This window comes from Oncorhynchus masou, chromosome 12, assembly GCF_036934945.1.
Source record: "Oncorhynchus masou masou isolate Uvic2021 chromosome 12, UVic_Omas_1.1, whole genome shotgun sequence".
Lineage (NCBI taxonomy): Eukaryota > Metazoa > Chordata > Actinopteri > Salmoniformes > Salmonidae > Oncorhynchus > Oncorhynchus masou.
Genome location: NC_088223.1, coordinates 38,520,597 through 38,533,692, shown reverse-complemented (window position 1 = coordinate 38,533,692; position 13,096 = coordinate 38,520,597). Strand labels below are relative to the sequence as shown.

The window sequence follows — 13,096 nt, the reverse complement described above, 5'->3', positions numbered from 1 at the left end:
GGAGGTTGTTGGCCAAGATCTCGCGATACATGGCCCCATCCATCCTCCCCTCAATACGGTGCAGTTGTCCTGTCCCATTTGCAGAAAAGCATCCCCAAAGAATGATGTTTCCACCTCCATGCTTCACGGTTGGGAAGGTGTTCTTGGGGTTGTACTCATCCTTCTTCCTCCTCCAAACACGGCGTGTGGAGTTTAGACCAAAAAGCTCTATTTTGTCTCATCAGACCACATGACCTTCTCCCATTCCTCCTCGGGATCATCCAGATGGTCATTGGCAAACTTCAGACGGGCCTGGACATGCGCTGGCTTGAGCAGGGGGACCTTGCGTGTGCTGCAGGATTTTAATCCATGACGGCGTAGTGTGTTACTAATGGTTTTCTTTGAGACTGTGGTCCCAGCTCTCTTCAGGTCATTGACCAGGTCCTGCCATGTAGTTCCGGCCTGATCCCTCACCTTCCTCATGATCATTGATGCCCCACGAGGTGAGATCTTGCATGGAGCCCCAGACCGAGGGTGATTGACCGTCATCTTGAACTTCTTCCATTTTCTAATAATTGCGCCAACAGTTGTTGCCTTCTCACCAAGCTACTTGCCTATTGTCCTGTAGCCCATCCCAGCCTTGTGCAGGTCTACAATTTTTTCCCTGATGTCCTTACACAGCCCTCGAGTCTTGGCCATTGTGGAGAGTTTGGAGTCTGTTTGATTGAGTGTGTGGACAGGTGTCTTTTATACAGGTAACGAGTTCAAACAGGTGCAGTTAATACAGGTAATGAGTGGAGAACAGGAGGGCTTCTTAAAGAAAATCTAACAGGTCTGTGAGAGCTGGAATTCTTACTGGTTGGTAGGTAATCAAATACTTATGTCTTGCAATAAAATGCAACTTAATTACTTAAAAATCATACAATGTGATTTTCTGGATTTTTGTTTTAGGTTCCGTCTCTCACAGTTGCAGTGTACCTATGATTAAAAAAATTACAGACCTCTACATGCTTTGTAAGTAGAAAAACCTGCAAAATCGGCAGTGTATCAAAAACTTGTTCTCCCCACTGTATAGGATATAGGCGCCTTCACGAACAAGCCACCCTTCTCCAGGCCATGGATGACGCATGCAATGACATCACTGCAGACCAGTGTCAGGCCTGGATTCGCCCGAAGATTCTTCCCAAGATGTTTGTCTAATGAAAACATCCATTGTGATGTGGATGAGAACCTGCGGCCAAATCCACAAGACAGAGTTGATGGAAATATAGGACAGTAATCAATCTTTTGTTTTGCTTTTTACAGTAAGCCAGGTGAGGAACACTGCAGTTGACGTTTTACTGTAGTTTTTTTCTTTTTTTGTAGCTAATTATTTTTGCTTTGATTCAAAGAAACCTATATTGTAATTTTATTGTATTTCATCAATACATTTCATATTTTGTTCAATGATTCCACTATGTCTGTAGTATTCTCTCTACTAGTCCTTTTACAGTGATGTATTTACATGTATCACATATTTTGTACTACAATATTTAATGATTGTACGAACAACTACACAGTGAAACTATCGGTATTTTGTGTGTGGGTGATCTAAATGTGTGTTCCTATGGTATTTCATGATAAATGAGTTATTTGAACCAATGATTCTGCAGGTGCAAGGTTTCTTTAAAGATATGAATTAACAATGCAATGTTTTGAACATTGGACAGCCTGTGTTACAAGTGATGACCGTTTTGAGTTTTGTGTCTAGAGTTTTGAAAAATGACCACAAGGTTCTGAAATTAGTGCCAAAGTGATTGTCAAAAACTGTAAGTTATCCACTGCTCTTCAGTGTGTGTGTTTCTGTGTGTGTGTGTGCGTGTGTGTGTGTGTGTGTGTGTGTGTGTGTGTGTGTGTGTGTGTGTGTGTGTGTGTGTGTGTGTGTGTGTGTGTGTGTGTGTGTGCGTGCGTGTGTGTGTGTATCGGTGTGTCGGTGTGTGTGTGTGTGTGTGTGCGTGCGTGCGTCGGTGTGTGGGTAACTGTGTTTGTGTACGTGTTCATTATATGGGTGTCACTTTAAGTGCTTGAACTCAACTTGGGTCTTTGCCAATTTCTGTGCTCCACCTCTCTAGCACTTCTGCTGGCCACTTGGAATGCTCAGCCCTCAGTAAAACTAATTTCCCTCTCTCTCTCTCTGAGTCTGCTGTACTGGTAACTGGACTTACAGGCAACTTCTGTTTTCTTTTGCTGTAGGGAACAGTTAAAGTAGGGTTCTGCCCCAATTAAACATTGCCTTGTCAATGTGATGTACATGATGTACAAATACAATATGATGTATTAGACAAATAAGGCAAAACTTTTCATTTTAGTGTCAGTTTAGTGAGGCCCTAAGACAAAATGACAGTAGCTAAAAGTAATCTATTTGGCGTAAACCCAGTCGTTAAAGTGGCACTCCAGTCTTCGTTTCACCTCATTTAACAAAGGCAAATCGCAACAGCTGATCCAGGTAAATCATGACATAACACCTCTTTTGTTCTCTATTGCTCCCCTATTGTTCCTCAAGCAAGGGGGAAGGCCGATGACAACATGAATTCCCATCAAACCAACTCCTTGAATGCCCTACTCCTTGAAGTTTGTAGTTGTATCTAAAAAACACTATTTTGTTAAAAATATGTATTTTTTACCCTTTAGTGTGTGTATTTCAATGTATTTATACTTGGGAAATTGATTTCCAACAGGAAAAGTTCAAAAATCACTGGAGGACTTCTATTACAGCATCATTTTCTCCTAGTCCCTGATTATCAGTCACACCTGCTCTTAAACTTAGCTAAATATTCATAATACAACATATGAATATGTTATTTGTCATATTCTTATCATAACTGTTATGTCACATGTTAAAGCTGCATGCTTTTTTGGTCACTGCTTCCTTATTCAAAACAGGACTGTATCTAGGAACCCGAGAGAATATATTTTCATAACATTGTTGGGTGTGGTTTAGCAATGGTTTAATTATACAAGTTTGGGTGGTATCGGACGTCAGCAAGACAACCCAAGGCTGGAGCTTCAACAAATAGCCCTTTTGTAAAGAGTTATGTAGTTCAGTTACATTTGCCTGCTCTTCTGGTGTTAGTGCTGCACCCACCCTTTACTTGTTGGCCTTTTTACTATACTAGCTCCTTCCTCATTCTAAAAGGAAGATTCAGTACTGTATAATCTTTGGGGATTAGAGACAACCAGGGCACATTTCCAGTGTTTCGTGTATTTATGATAAGTGCTTTAACAATTTTTCCACATAAAACCCAGCCGAATATGTGGGCCAATATAATGTCACGGGGAAACTTTTATAGAATAAACCATTTGTCCTATTTTTACGATGTATCATGCCAACACTTTTTAACAGACCGTCCAGAAGTCTCTAAAGCTCTGAGGAAGGTGTCTGACATGCTGAATTGTAAAGCCTATTAGTTTGCCCTGGATAAACCTTAAGATCAATGTTGATATCTAATTTTTTCTCTGGGATAGTCATTTTTAAACTGAGGTAAAAAAATGTATTTTTCTGGGCTCCTGAAAACCTGTTCTTGGCCAATGCCTCTCCGCTTCTATTCCTCCTTTGCTTCCCCCTCTGTTTTTTTTAACCTCTCCTGGCTTCCCATACTATATCTCCCCCTCTTCCTCGGACACAGTGCAGTTGCAGCAGCATTCATACTGACCTCCTGCACCCCAACACTCCCACCTATCCGCTGCCTTACTCTGACACCGGCCTCCTCCCCAACTCTGGAACTCCCTCCCTCTCCATGTCAGAACCTCACAATCCATACACATATTCAAGTCCTCATATAAGACTGCTTTCTCAGTGGCTGTTACCTGAACTGAGGGAGGAAGAGATAGTCGGGGAGAGCCGTCGCCGTGCCAAGGGATGCCAGCTGTCCTATATCGGGAATTCAACAGTGATGAGGACAGCAAGGAGACTGAAAGGCCCTGAGTCTGACCTCTCCACAGCACCCAAAACACAGAATGGACTTCCACAGCATCCTTTGGAATAGGCTCTATAGATTAGAATATATTGATCATATATTGGGCAATAGCAATATGCACATCATCACATCTTTGTGATGCTGGAGATGAGATACATCAATGTTTACATTGTTGTTGACTGTTCTTTTGAAACAGAGTGACTGAAATGTTGTAAAAAAACATGCAGAGTCATTTTTATCACTATTTGTCATAAAGCACAGTCACTGACTAGGGTATTGGGAAAAGGAAATGTAGAATGTAGAACTGCAATCACAGTTACATCACCCAACTTTGATGCAGTGTTATTGAATTTAACATTGTTTTTGGACTAGGTGGGCAACACATAGGCCTACAGCAAGGAGAGTTTTAGCATGCAATTTACTATATTTAATTTGATTGATATGATAATTATGAGAAAGCACTCAGCATTACAATGTGAATGGAGAATCCATCAGGACTCCCTCACACTTATTGATCACTGTATTCACTCACCTTAGCCTGGTCGGAACCTCTTTTGAACCTGAATGTGTGTGAGATGTGGTCATTGAGACAATGAGTCTGGGTCTCCCTTCTCAGTGCACTGTTTGAGTGCAAATCTCTGAATTTGAATACTCTTGTTATACTGATTGGGTCACCAAGAATCAATACCGGGCATTTCCTTTGTGTCTAGTGTAGCCTGCTACTAAAGTAATAATCCAAGACAGTTAATAGTCCACTGAGAAAACTGTATAATCTAATTATAGTAGGTCTAGAGTAAACTGACTAAATAACAAAATATGATATGACAATTGTAAATGCTATGTACTCATGTTGAAACCAAATTGATGAAATAATGTCATTTCATTTCCAGAAAGCAGGTTTTAATAATCTCACTCAAGGTTATGAGACAATGGGGATTGGTTTGTTGAGATATCTAATCCAACTCAATATATAGTGGGGTAATCTACTTTCAGATTTGAATCAAACTCTTGTCAATTGAGTTATTCAATGAGTTTCTGGTCATTTTTTCCTCGTGCCAATAAAGAGTGTACTTGACCACATGTGGTTATTTAGTCAATTTATAAATTACCTAGCTATATTGTTTTTAGACCCTTTGATTGAATCAGAAAGGATTTCGTTCAAATTTGGAAAATGTTTCAAACATCATGACGTACCACGACAGACGGGCATAGTTTTTCGCTGAATTGTGTGTGATTTGAGGGTTCGAGTAGGGAGGGGGAAGGGAAGCGGGGACGCAACCCAGTCTAGCCACCTCCCAGTGTATAAAAACTCAAACTCAACCAGCATTCTTTCTCTTTTTGTTACCTGGGTAGGGGCATCAGCAGTGGTCGAGTGAGCGCACAGTAACACCGGTAAGCGCGTTTATCTTATTTAGCCTCTAGTGGTTTCAGAAACAGGCCTAACATGTTAGCACGTTGGTTTTTATAACTTGTTAGACACATTGCGAAAACGTAAGCTATTTCAGATAGTATTTAATGGTGTGGGCAATGTTTCAATTTAAAGTGACTTGGATGGCGTAGGGGGATGCTTTAACGGTACTATCTAAGTTAACTTATAAAGTGGTGATTTGGTTTAAGTGAACTTCAAGATATATTTTGCCGGGGGGAAAACGTTTTCAATTGGGGGAGGGGGAGCTGGGGGGGAAACAAAGGATACTAAAGCGGTGGCCTGTGAGGATGAGTAGGTAGCTAAATGGAATGTCTTCCATGATCTGAACTGCACGTAAACCCAGGCGACTTGTCTAGTAGGGATACATTCCTTCTGGATATTTGGAGTTCTTTCTGTAACTCTATACGACGTGGCCTGGAAGCAACACGTGTCGCTTTTGGCCCATGGCCGACTGAGGCCTAACAGTACGTGATCGTAACTCACTCACCCCTTTTCGGACGAGTTTAACGACGAAGTCAGCTGACAGCAAACTATTTTATTTTTTTCTTTCGATATAATTTTAATGGGATGTGGACAGTGATTTGATGGTCCATCGACATAAGCGTTCGAATGCATAGTCTGAGTGACCTGGTGTTTTAATGCTGCAGCCTTGTTCCCCAAGCAAATTGGTACACTAACTTCAATGTTCAGTGTTATTAAGTGGTATATCTGCTCATTCTATTTCAGAAACTAATTAAGCAACCATGGGAAAGGAAAAGATCCACATTAACATCGTGGTCATTGGCCATGTCGACTCCGGCAAGTCAACCACCACAGGCCATCTGATCTACAAGTGCGGAGGCATTGACAAGAGAACCATTGAAAAGTTCGAGAAGGAGGCAGCTGAGGTAAGCGTTTTTCTGGTTGTTGGAGCTTTTTTGTTCTGGTTACATTACTTTGGATCGAAGATGGCGACCACGGCATGTTTTTTTTTAAACTGGTGAAGCCGGCAGGGTGTGGGTAACGAGTGCGCGCATGTGGGACGGTGCTTGCGCGCAGGCCTAGTGTCGGATAATGACGATGCACTTTGTGTAATGGCGGCTGAGGACTTTATAGCGGTCATGGCTAGGAGGGATACAGTTTACATTTAAAATACATATATACATTTTTTTAAATTAAACCTTTCCCTAACCTTGACATATGTCTCATAACCTGCTACATACAAAATGTATCTCATCTAGGCAACATTGGTTTAAATCATTCTCTACGTTTCAGATATTGCATACATCAGGATATGTTAAATTATGCAAATTATTTGGGCCATGTTTCCCAAGACTAATCTTAGCCTAACCCTATAAATGAGCTACTTACTCACTATACATTTTTGCTGTGTAGCATTACTTCACCGGTAAAATGAATTATTGAACATAATGTGCCTTTCCTCTAATTTTAGATGGGCAAGGGCTCTTTCAAGTATGCCTGGGTGCTGGACAAGCTGAAGGCTGAGAGGGAGCGTGGTATCACCATTGACATTTCTCTGTGGAAGTTTGAGACCGGCAGGTACTACGTCACAATCATTGATGCCCCTGGACACAGAGATTTCATCAAGAACATGATCACTGGTACCTCTCAGGTAATTGGGGGGGGGGGGGGGCAGGCAGTGCAATCAGACTATACTGTAAACCTGACCAACTAAGGTGAATGATGAACAAGTTGGGCTGACATGACTTGTCCCCCCCAGGCTGATTGCGCTGTGCTGGTTGTTGCTGGTGGTGTGGGTGAGTTTGAGGCTGGTATCTCCAAGAACGGCCAGACCCGTGAGCACGCTCTCCTCGCCTACACTCTGGGAGTGAAGCAGCTCATTGTTGGCGTCAACAAGATGGACTCCACTGAGCCCCCCTACAGCCAGAAGCGGTTTGAGGAGATCCAGAAGGAGGTCACCACCTACATCAAGAAGATTGGCTACAACCCTGCCACTGTCGCCTTTGTGCCCATCTCTGGATGGCATGGGGACAACATGCTGGAAGCCAGCGCCAATGTGAGTAGCCTATCCTCAGTGCATTCTACTACATTGAAACTCTCACCCTGTCACTTGCATATGTCATGCTTTGTACATAAACAGAAATTCTCCTTTTCTAGATGGCCTGGTTCAAGGGATGGAAGGTCGAACGTAAGGATGGTAACGCCAACGGTGTGACTCTGCTGGAGGCCCTGGACTCAATCCTGCCCCCCTCCCGCCCCACAGATAAGCCCCTTCGTCTGCCCCTCCAGGATGTCTACAAAATCGGCGGTAAGAACCAGTCTTGGACTTGATGTTTGTATACAGACTGTACTTGCATCTAGACTGTACTTGCTTGTATAGACTGTACTTGCTTCTGCTCTTGATCGTTAATCTATTCTCCCCTGGTTTCCCATCAGGTATTGGAACAGTACCCGTGGGCCGTGTGGAGACTGGCACCCTGAAGGCCGGTATGATCGTCACCTTCGCCCCCGCTAATGTCACCACTGAGGTGAAGTCTGTGGAGATGCACCACGAGACCCTGGAATCGGCCATGCCCGGTGACAATGTCGGCTTCAACGTCAAGAACGTATCCGTCAAGGATATCCGTCGTGGCAACGTGGCTGGAGACAGCAAAAACGACCCCCCAATGGAGGCCGGCACCTTCACCGCTCAGGTAGGCATGCTGTTTAAAATTGTTGGGTGGGTGAGCTGTCTTCCCTTGACAAGTTAATTGTTTTCATGCTCTAATCGACCATATCTTGTTTTTACAGGTCATCATCCTGAACCACCCTGGCCAGATCTCCCAGGGCTATGCCCCTGTACTGGATTGCCACACTGCTCACATTGCCTGCAAGTTCAGCGAGCTCAAGGAGAAGATCGACCGTCGTTCCGGCAAGAAACTTGAGGATGCCCCCAAGTTCCTGAAGTCTGGAGACGCTGCCATCGTAGACATGATCCCCGGCAAGCCCATGTGTGTGGAGAGCTTCCAGGAATACCCTCCTCTTGGTAAGTAATCCATAAGCCCTCCTACCAAAGACATTGTTCCTTTTTAAAAGGTCTTCTATGCTTGGAAAAGGCCTCGTTCCTAATTTTCTCTTTCTCTCAGGTCGTTTTGCTGTGCGTGACATGAGGCAGACTGTTGCTGTTGGTGTCATCAAGGCCGTCGACAAGAAGGCTGCCTCCAGCGGCAAGGTCACCAAATCTGCCGTTAAGGCTGGTAAAAAGTGAATTCTCCTCCCACAGGATGTCCCTCGGGTGGTGGGGTCTGCAGCCCTACATCCTGCGGAGTCTCGAAACCTGAGCTCTATACTTAAGGACTGGTTAATGCTGATTAAAACCCATCGTAAAAGTTTTCGCAGGAAAAGAACCCAACGCAGATACACTTTGTCACATGACTGACAGTGCCTCTTTCAGTTATATTTGAGTTAATGGTTGAGAACTACACCTGTTTGATGCCACAATTAAATTGGAAGAAAGCTGCTGGTAACTAATAAAGGTCTTTAAATGTCTTGACCAGAAAGCTTGCTCTGTCGTTTTCCTTAATCCTTGTTCTTGTTGTAGTTGAGTGGGAGCTGTGCCATAGGGTAGAACAAGTGCAGCACTGTATCTAACTTGGTCTTTGCAGCTGTTTTGACACAAGCTATCCCTGACTGCTGCAAGGCTGTGCCCAGTGATGGTTTTTGCCAGCCAATCACCTAGGTGGAGTTACACTGGCATAACCAATGGCACTTTATTTCTCGTGACACCAGGGCTGTAGCACCCGCCTCCCACTACACTGGTATAAAAAGAGATGTGGGCTCATATTCTGTCCTTTTTCTCCGGTCTAAAGCAGGAATACCCGTTACCTGTATTGTTTCAGGTTAGTGAAGAAAATGCTCATTTCAGGATGTAATTGTTATGTAGCTACACTAATTACCTCAATACTGCTACACTTAAATTGCAGCATGGTTATGAAAGTGGCAGCCTCTCTTGGGGCGCATGATTTTAGGACCGGTCTGATTTGTACAAGATGACTAACTGCTTTTTAAAATTTGGGGTCAGTCTCATTGCAGACCACTTCAAGTTTAGTGGGTAATTTAATTTCGTTCATGGGTAACGAAGTTTAACTGAATTGCTGTAATATAGCCTAGATAGAATTTTGAGTAGTCGGCTGTGCACGCCTCCCTTCACCGCCATAAAGCGGGTGTCGTTGATTTGCCTCAACATGGCCGGCTTGCTAGTCTTATGACTGAACATGGAGGGCAGTGGGAGGGGAATATTTGTGGATAGCACATGGTGCATGAGTCAGGGGCGCCTGTCGGCAATCTGTCGAATTCATCACTTGATTACACCATGAATTTCTACTCCTGCAGCCATGTCGGCCATATGTGTATTTTGTGTAAATAAAATTGTACATCGGTAGTTATGTCAAGTCTCCTTTTCATCAGTAAATCATGGGAAAGGAAAAGATCCACATCAACATTGTGGTCATTGGCCATGTCGACTCCGGAAAGTCAACCACCACAGGTCATCTGATCTACAAATGCGGAGGCATTGACAAGAGAACAATTGAAAAGTTCGAGAAGGAAGCCGCTGAGGTATGTTTGGGAGCCCTAGCATTTTCTAGGAATTCTGAGTTGGCTAATGTAGCTATGAATTGCGACGTTCTTTAACGGGTGTGGTTCGAAGAGAAAATCCTTCAACTGATTACTTTGACACGAGCGCCGTCTACTGTACCAAATGTATTGTCAGTTGTGGCCATTGTGCACTAGTTGCAAATGGCATATATTGATTAACTGATTAAAATCTTATTTAAATCTAATCTGTTTTGTCAGTGCATTATGACGAGTATTGGGGAACACAAACAAATGAATGTTGGCAAATGGGATTGAGTGGCCAGTTTGACTTTAGTCAAGAGAAATATGGATTATCTTTGATGGGACAGATTTATTGCTCAGCTAGCAGAAGTTTATCTGATTAGGCAGACATTTTAGGAGTAATTTTATTGGGTTGGATCGTCAATTTGCAATTCACGAGTAATACTGTTGTAAATAGATAAAATTCTTAAATTGTGTTTGCATTTCATTAACTGACAAAATAGTACAAAATTATCAGACTTTTGTAGTAGGTGTAATTGGATCGATTTGAACTGTGTAGACATAAGTGCAATAAAAGCAAACTTTTCTTTGCGTGTGTAGATGGGCAAGGGCTCTTTCAAGTATGCCTGGGTGCTGGACAAGCTGAAGGCTGAGCGGGAGCGTGGTATCACCATCGACATTTCCCTGTGGAAGTTCGAGACTGCCAAGTACTACGTCACAATCATTGATGCCCCTGGACACAGAGACTTTATCAAGAACATGATCACTGGTACCTCTCAGGTAAAGATGAGCTTTAATGTCCAATCTGCTTCCTAACTGAGAGAATCTATCAGTAGTGGCATTTTACCACAAGGTTTGGAGTGTCTATCTATGACTTCATCTTCTCAGGCTGATTGCGCTGTGCTGATTGTTGCTGGTGGTGTGGGTGAGTTTGAGGCTGGTATCTCCAAGAACGGCCAGACCCGTGAGCACGCTCTCCTCGCCTACACTCTGGGAGTGAAGCAGCTCATTGTTGGCGTCAACAAGATGGACTCTACTGAGCCCCCCTACAGCCAGAAGCGGTTTGAGGAGATCCAGAAGGAGGTCAGCACCTACATCAAGAAGATTGGCTACAACCCTGCCACTGTCGCCTTTGTGCCCATCTCTGGATGGCATGGGGACAACATGCTGGAGGCTAGCCCCAACGTGAGTAGCCCATCCACACACGATAAACTAAACCACAGCAGTGTAGGTCGAGGTGGTTATATGCGTAAATTATTAGGGCTAGAACTTTATAGTAGGATTAACTCTTGACAGGTAAGTAAGTCTGTGTAATAGTGATCTTGTTTCTTCTGTTGGCCATTGCAGATGGGCTGGTTCAAGGGATGGAAGGTCGAACGTAAGGAGGGTGGCGCTAGCGGTGTGACCCTTCTGGAGGCTCTGGACTCCATCCTGGCCCCCTCCCGCCCCACTGACAAGCCCCTCCGTCTGCCCCTGCAGGACGTCTACAAAATCGGTGGTAAGAACCAGTCATAGATCAATATGTTTGAATGTACTGGTTATCTTCTTTAGACATGAATGTGTCTTGTGGTTAAATACTTGTTTCCCATCAGGTATTGGAACAGTACCCGTGGGCCGTGTGGAGACTGGCACCCTGAAGGCCGGTATGATCGTCACCTTCGCCCCCGCTAATGTCACCACTGAGGTGAAGTCTGTGGAGATGCACCACGAGACCCTGGAAGCGGCTCTACCCGGTGACAATGTTGGCTTCAACGTCAAGAACGTGTCCGTCAAGGATATCCGTCGTGGCAACGTGGCTGGAGACAGCAAGAATGACCCCCCAATGGAGGCCGGCAACTTCACAGCTCAGGTGAGAGATGGAACTGATTTTCAATGTAGTTTTGGGAAAGATAAAAATACTAATATTCTAAGTCTACTTTACTACATATCTCGTTTCTGGCCATAAATTAGCACTTTCATAAACACCTTTTTTTTAAAGTGCACTTTTTAAATTCAGTTTTGCCACGTACCAACCCCCTTTCACTGTAGGTCTAGAGTCCAGCCCATCCTTACGCAAACTTTACCCCAATCTTCAGGTCATCATCCTGAACCACCCCGGCACCATCTCCCAGGGCTATGCCCCCGTACTGGATTGCCACACCGCTCACATTGCCTGCAAGTTCAGCGAGCTCAAGGAGAAGATCGACCGTCGTTCCGGCAAGAAGCTTGAGGACAACCCCAAAGCCCTGAAATCTGGAGACGCCGCCATCATTGTCATGGTGCCAGGAAAGCCCATGTGTGTGGAGAGCTTCGCCGCCTACCCTCCCCTTGGTGAGTCACACACGAACACCTAATGATGACGATTATGGGTTACGTGTTACGTGGGGGTTCCCATAACTGTATAGGACACATCTGGGTAATGCAGCCTTTTGGTATTGAAAGAATTCTCCACACATTTACTGTTGCATTGCTTGTAAGATGGTGAAGAGATCTTACTAGTCTCAACCTTACAATGTCACTTACAAAAACAGTGAAGTAGGAACTTCAATGACTTCTGGAATATGCTGACACTCCATTTAGCAAAACCACACAAAAAATCGTTCAGACCCGTCCAATAACCATTTCTCTTAACTGTTGCAGGTCGTTTTGCCGTGCGCGACATGAGACAGACCGTTGCCGTTGGTGTCATCAAGGCCGTTGACAAGAAGGCTGCCAGCACTGGCAAGGTGACCAAGTCTGCCATTAAGGCCACCAAAGCCAAATGAATTCCTGCTCCAGACATCCAGCAACAACAAGGCGTGTCACCGGCATCCCATCCTGCAGTGTCTCAGAACCTGAGCTCTCTACTCAAGGACTGGCTAATGCTAATAAAAACCCATCGCAAAAGTTTTCGCAGGAAAGGAAAACAAATGTTCGAAGAATAATGCTTTAGGGGAAATTATGATAAAACCAAAAATAAAAAAACATGAACATTACCTGCCAAAACGCTGCTGTTTCTTGTTTCTCATAAGCCAAACGCTGAATCAGTTACTGTTGGATACATACTGGTATCTATCATGAAATTATATGTTGTGTTAGAATATGAAAATAAAGTCTGATTTCTGTTGCTGTGAAACATTGAGCTAGTTGTCAGATTTTGGATTGATTTGCTGAAAACGTTCCATTGGTTTACAATATTGACTACAAACAGAAAATA

General features: G+C 43.9%; 2 protein-coding genes across 2 annotated transcripts; both read left to right on the top strand.

The window, feature by feature from the left end:
• The first annotated feature begins 5,217 nt into the window (after positions 1–5,217).
• Positions 5,218–8,864, top strand: LOC135550039 (elongation factor 1-alpha, oocyte form-like). Its single transcript, XM_064980479.1, has 8 exons — positions 5,218–5,327; positions 6,091–6,251; positions 6,797–6,976; positions 7,085–7,381; positions 7,483–7,633; positions 7,762–8,018; positions 8,116–8,350; positions 8,451–8,864. The coding sequence occupies exons 2-8, from the start codon at positions 6,108–6,110 to the stop codon at positions 8,570–8,572; spliced, it is 1,386 nt and encodes a 461-aa protein (XP_064836551.1). The 5' UTR covers positions 5,218–5,327; positions 6,091–6,107; the 3' UTR covers positions 8,573–8,864.
• Positions 8,865–9,009: 145 nt separating this feature from the next.
• Positions 9,010–13,021, top strand: LOC135550038 (elongation factor 1-alpha-like). Its single transcript, XM_064980478.1, has 8 exons — positions 9,010–9,203; positions 9,772–9,921; positions 10,522–10,701; positions 10,810–11,106; positions 11,269–11,419; positions 11,514–11,770; positions 11,997–12,231; positions 12,541–13,021. Exons 2-8 carry the CDS (start codon positions 9,778–9,780, stop codon positions 12,663–12,665), a joined length of 1,389 nt encoding a protein of 462 aa, XP_064836550.1. The 5' UTR covers positions 9,010–9,203; positions 9,772–9,777; the 3' UTR covers positions 12,666–13,021.
• The last annotated feature ends 75 nt before the right edge of the window (positions 13,022–13,096 follow it).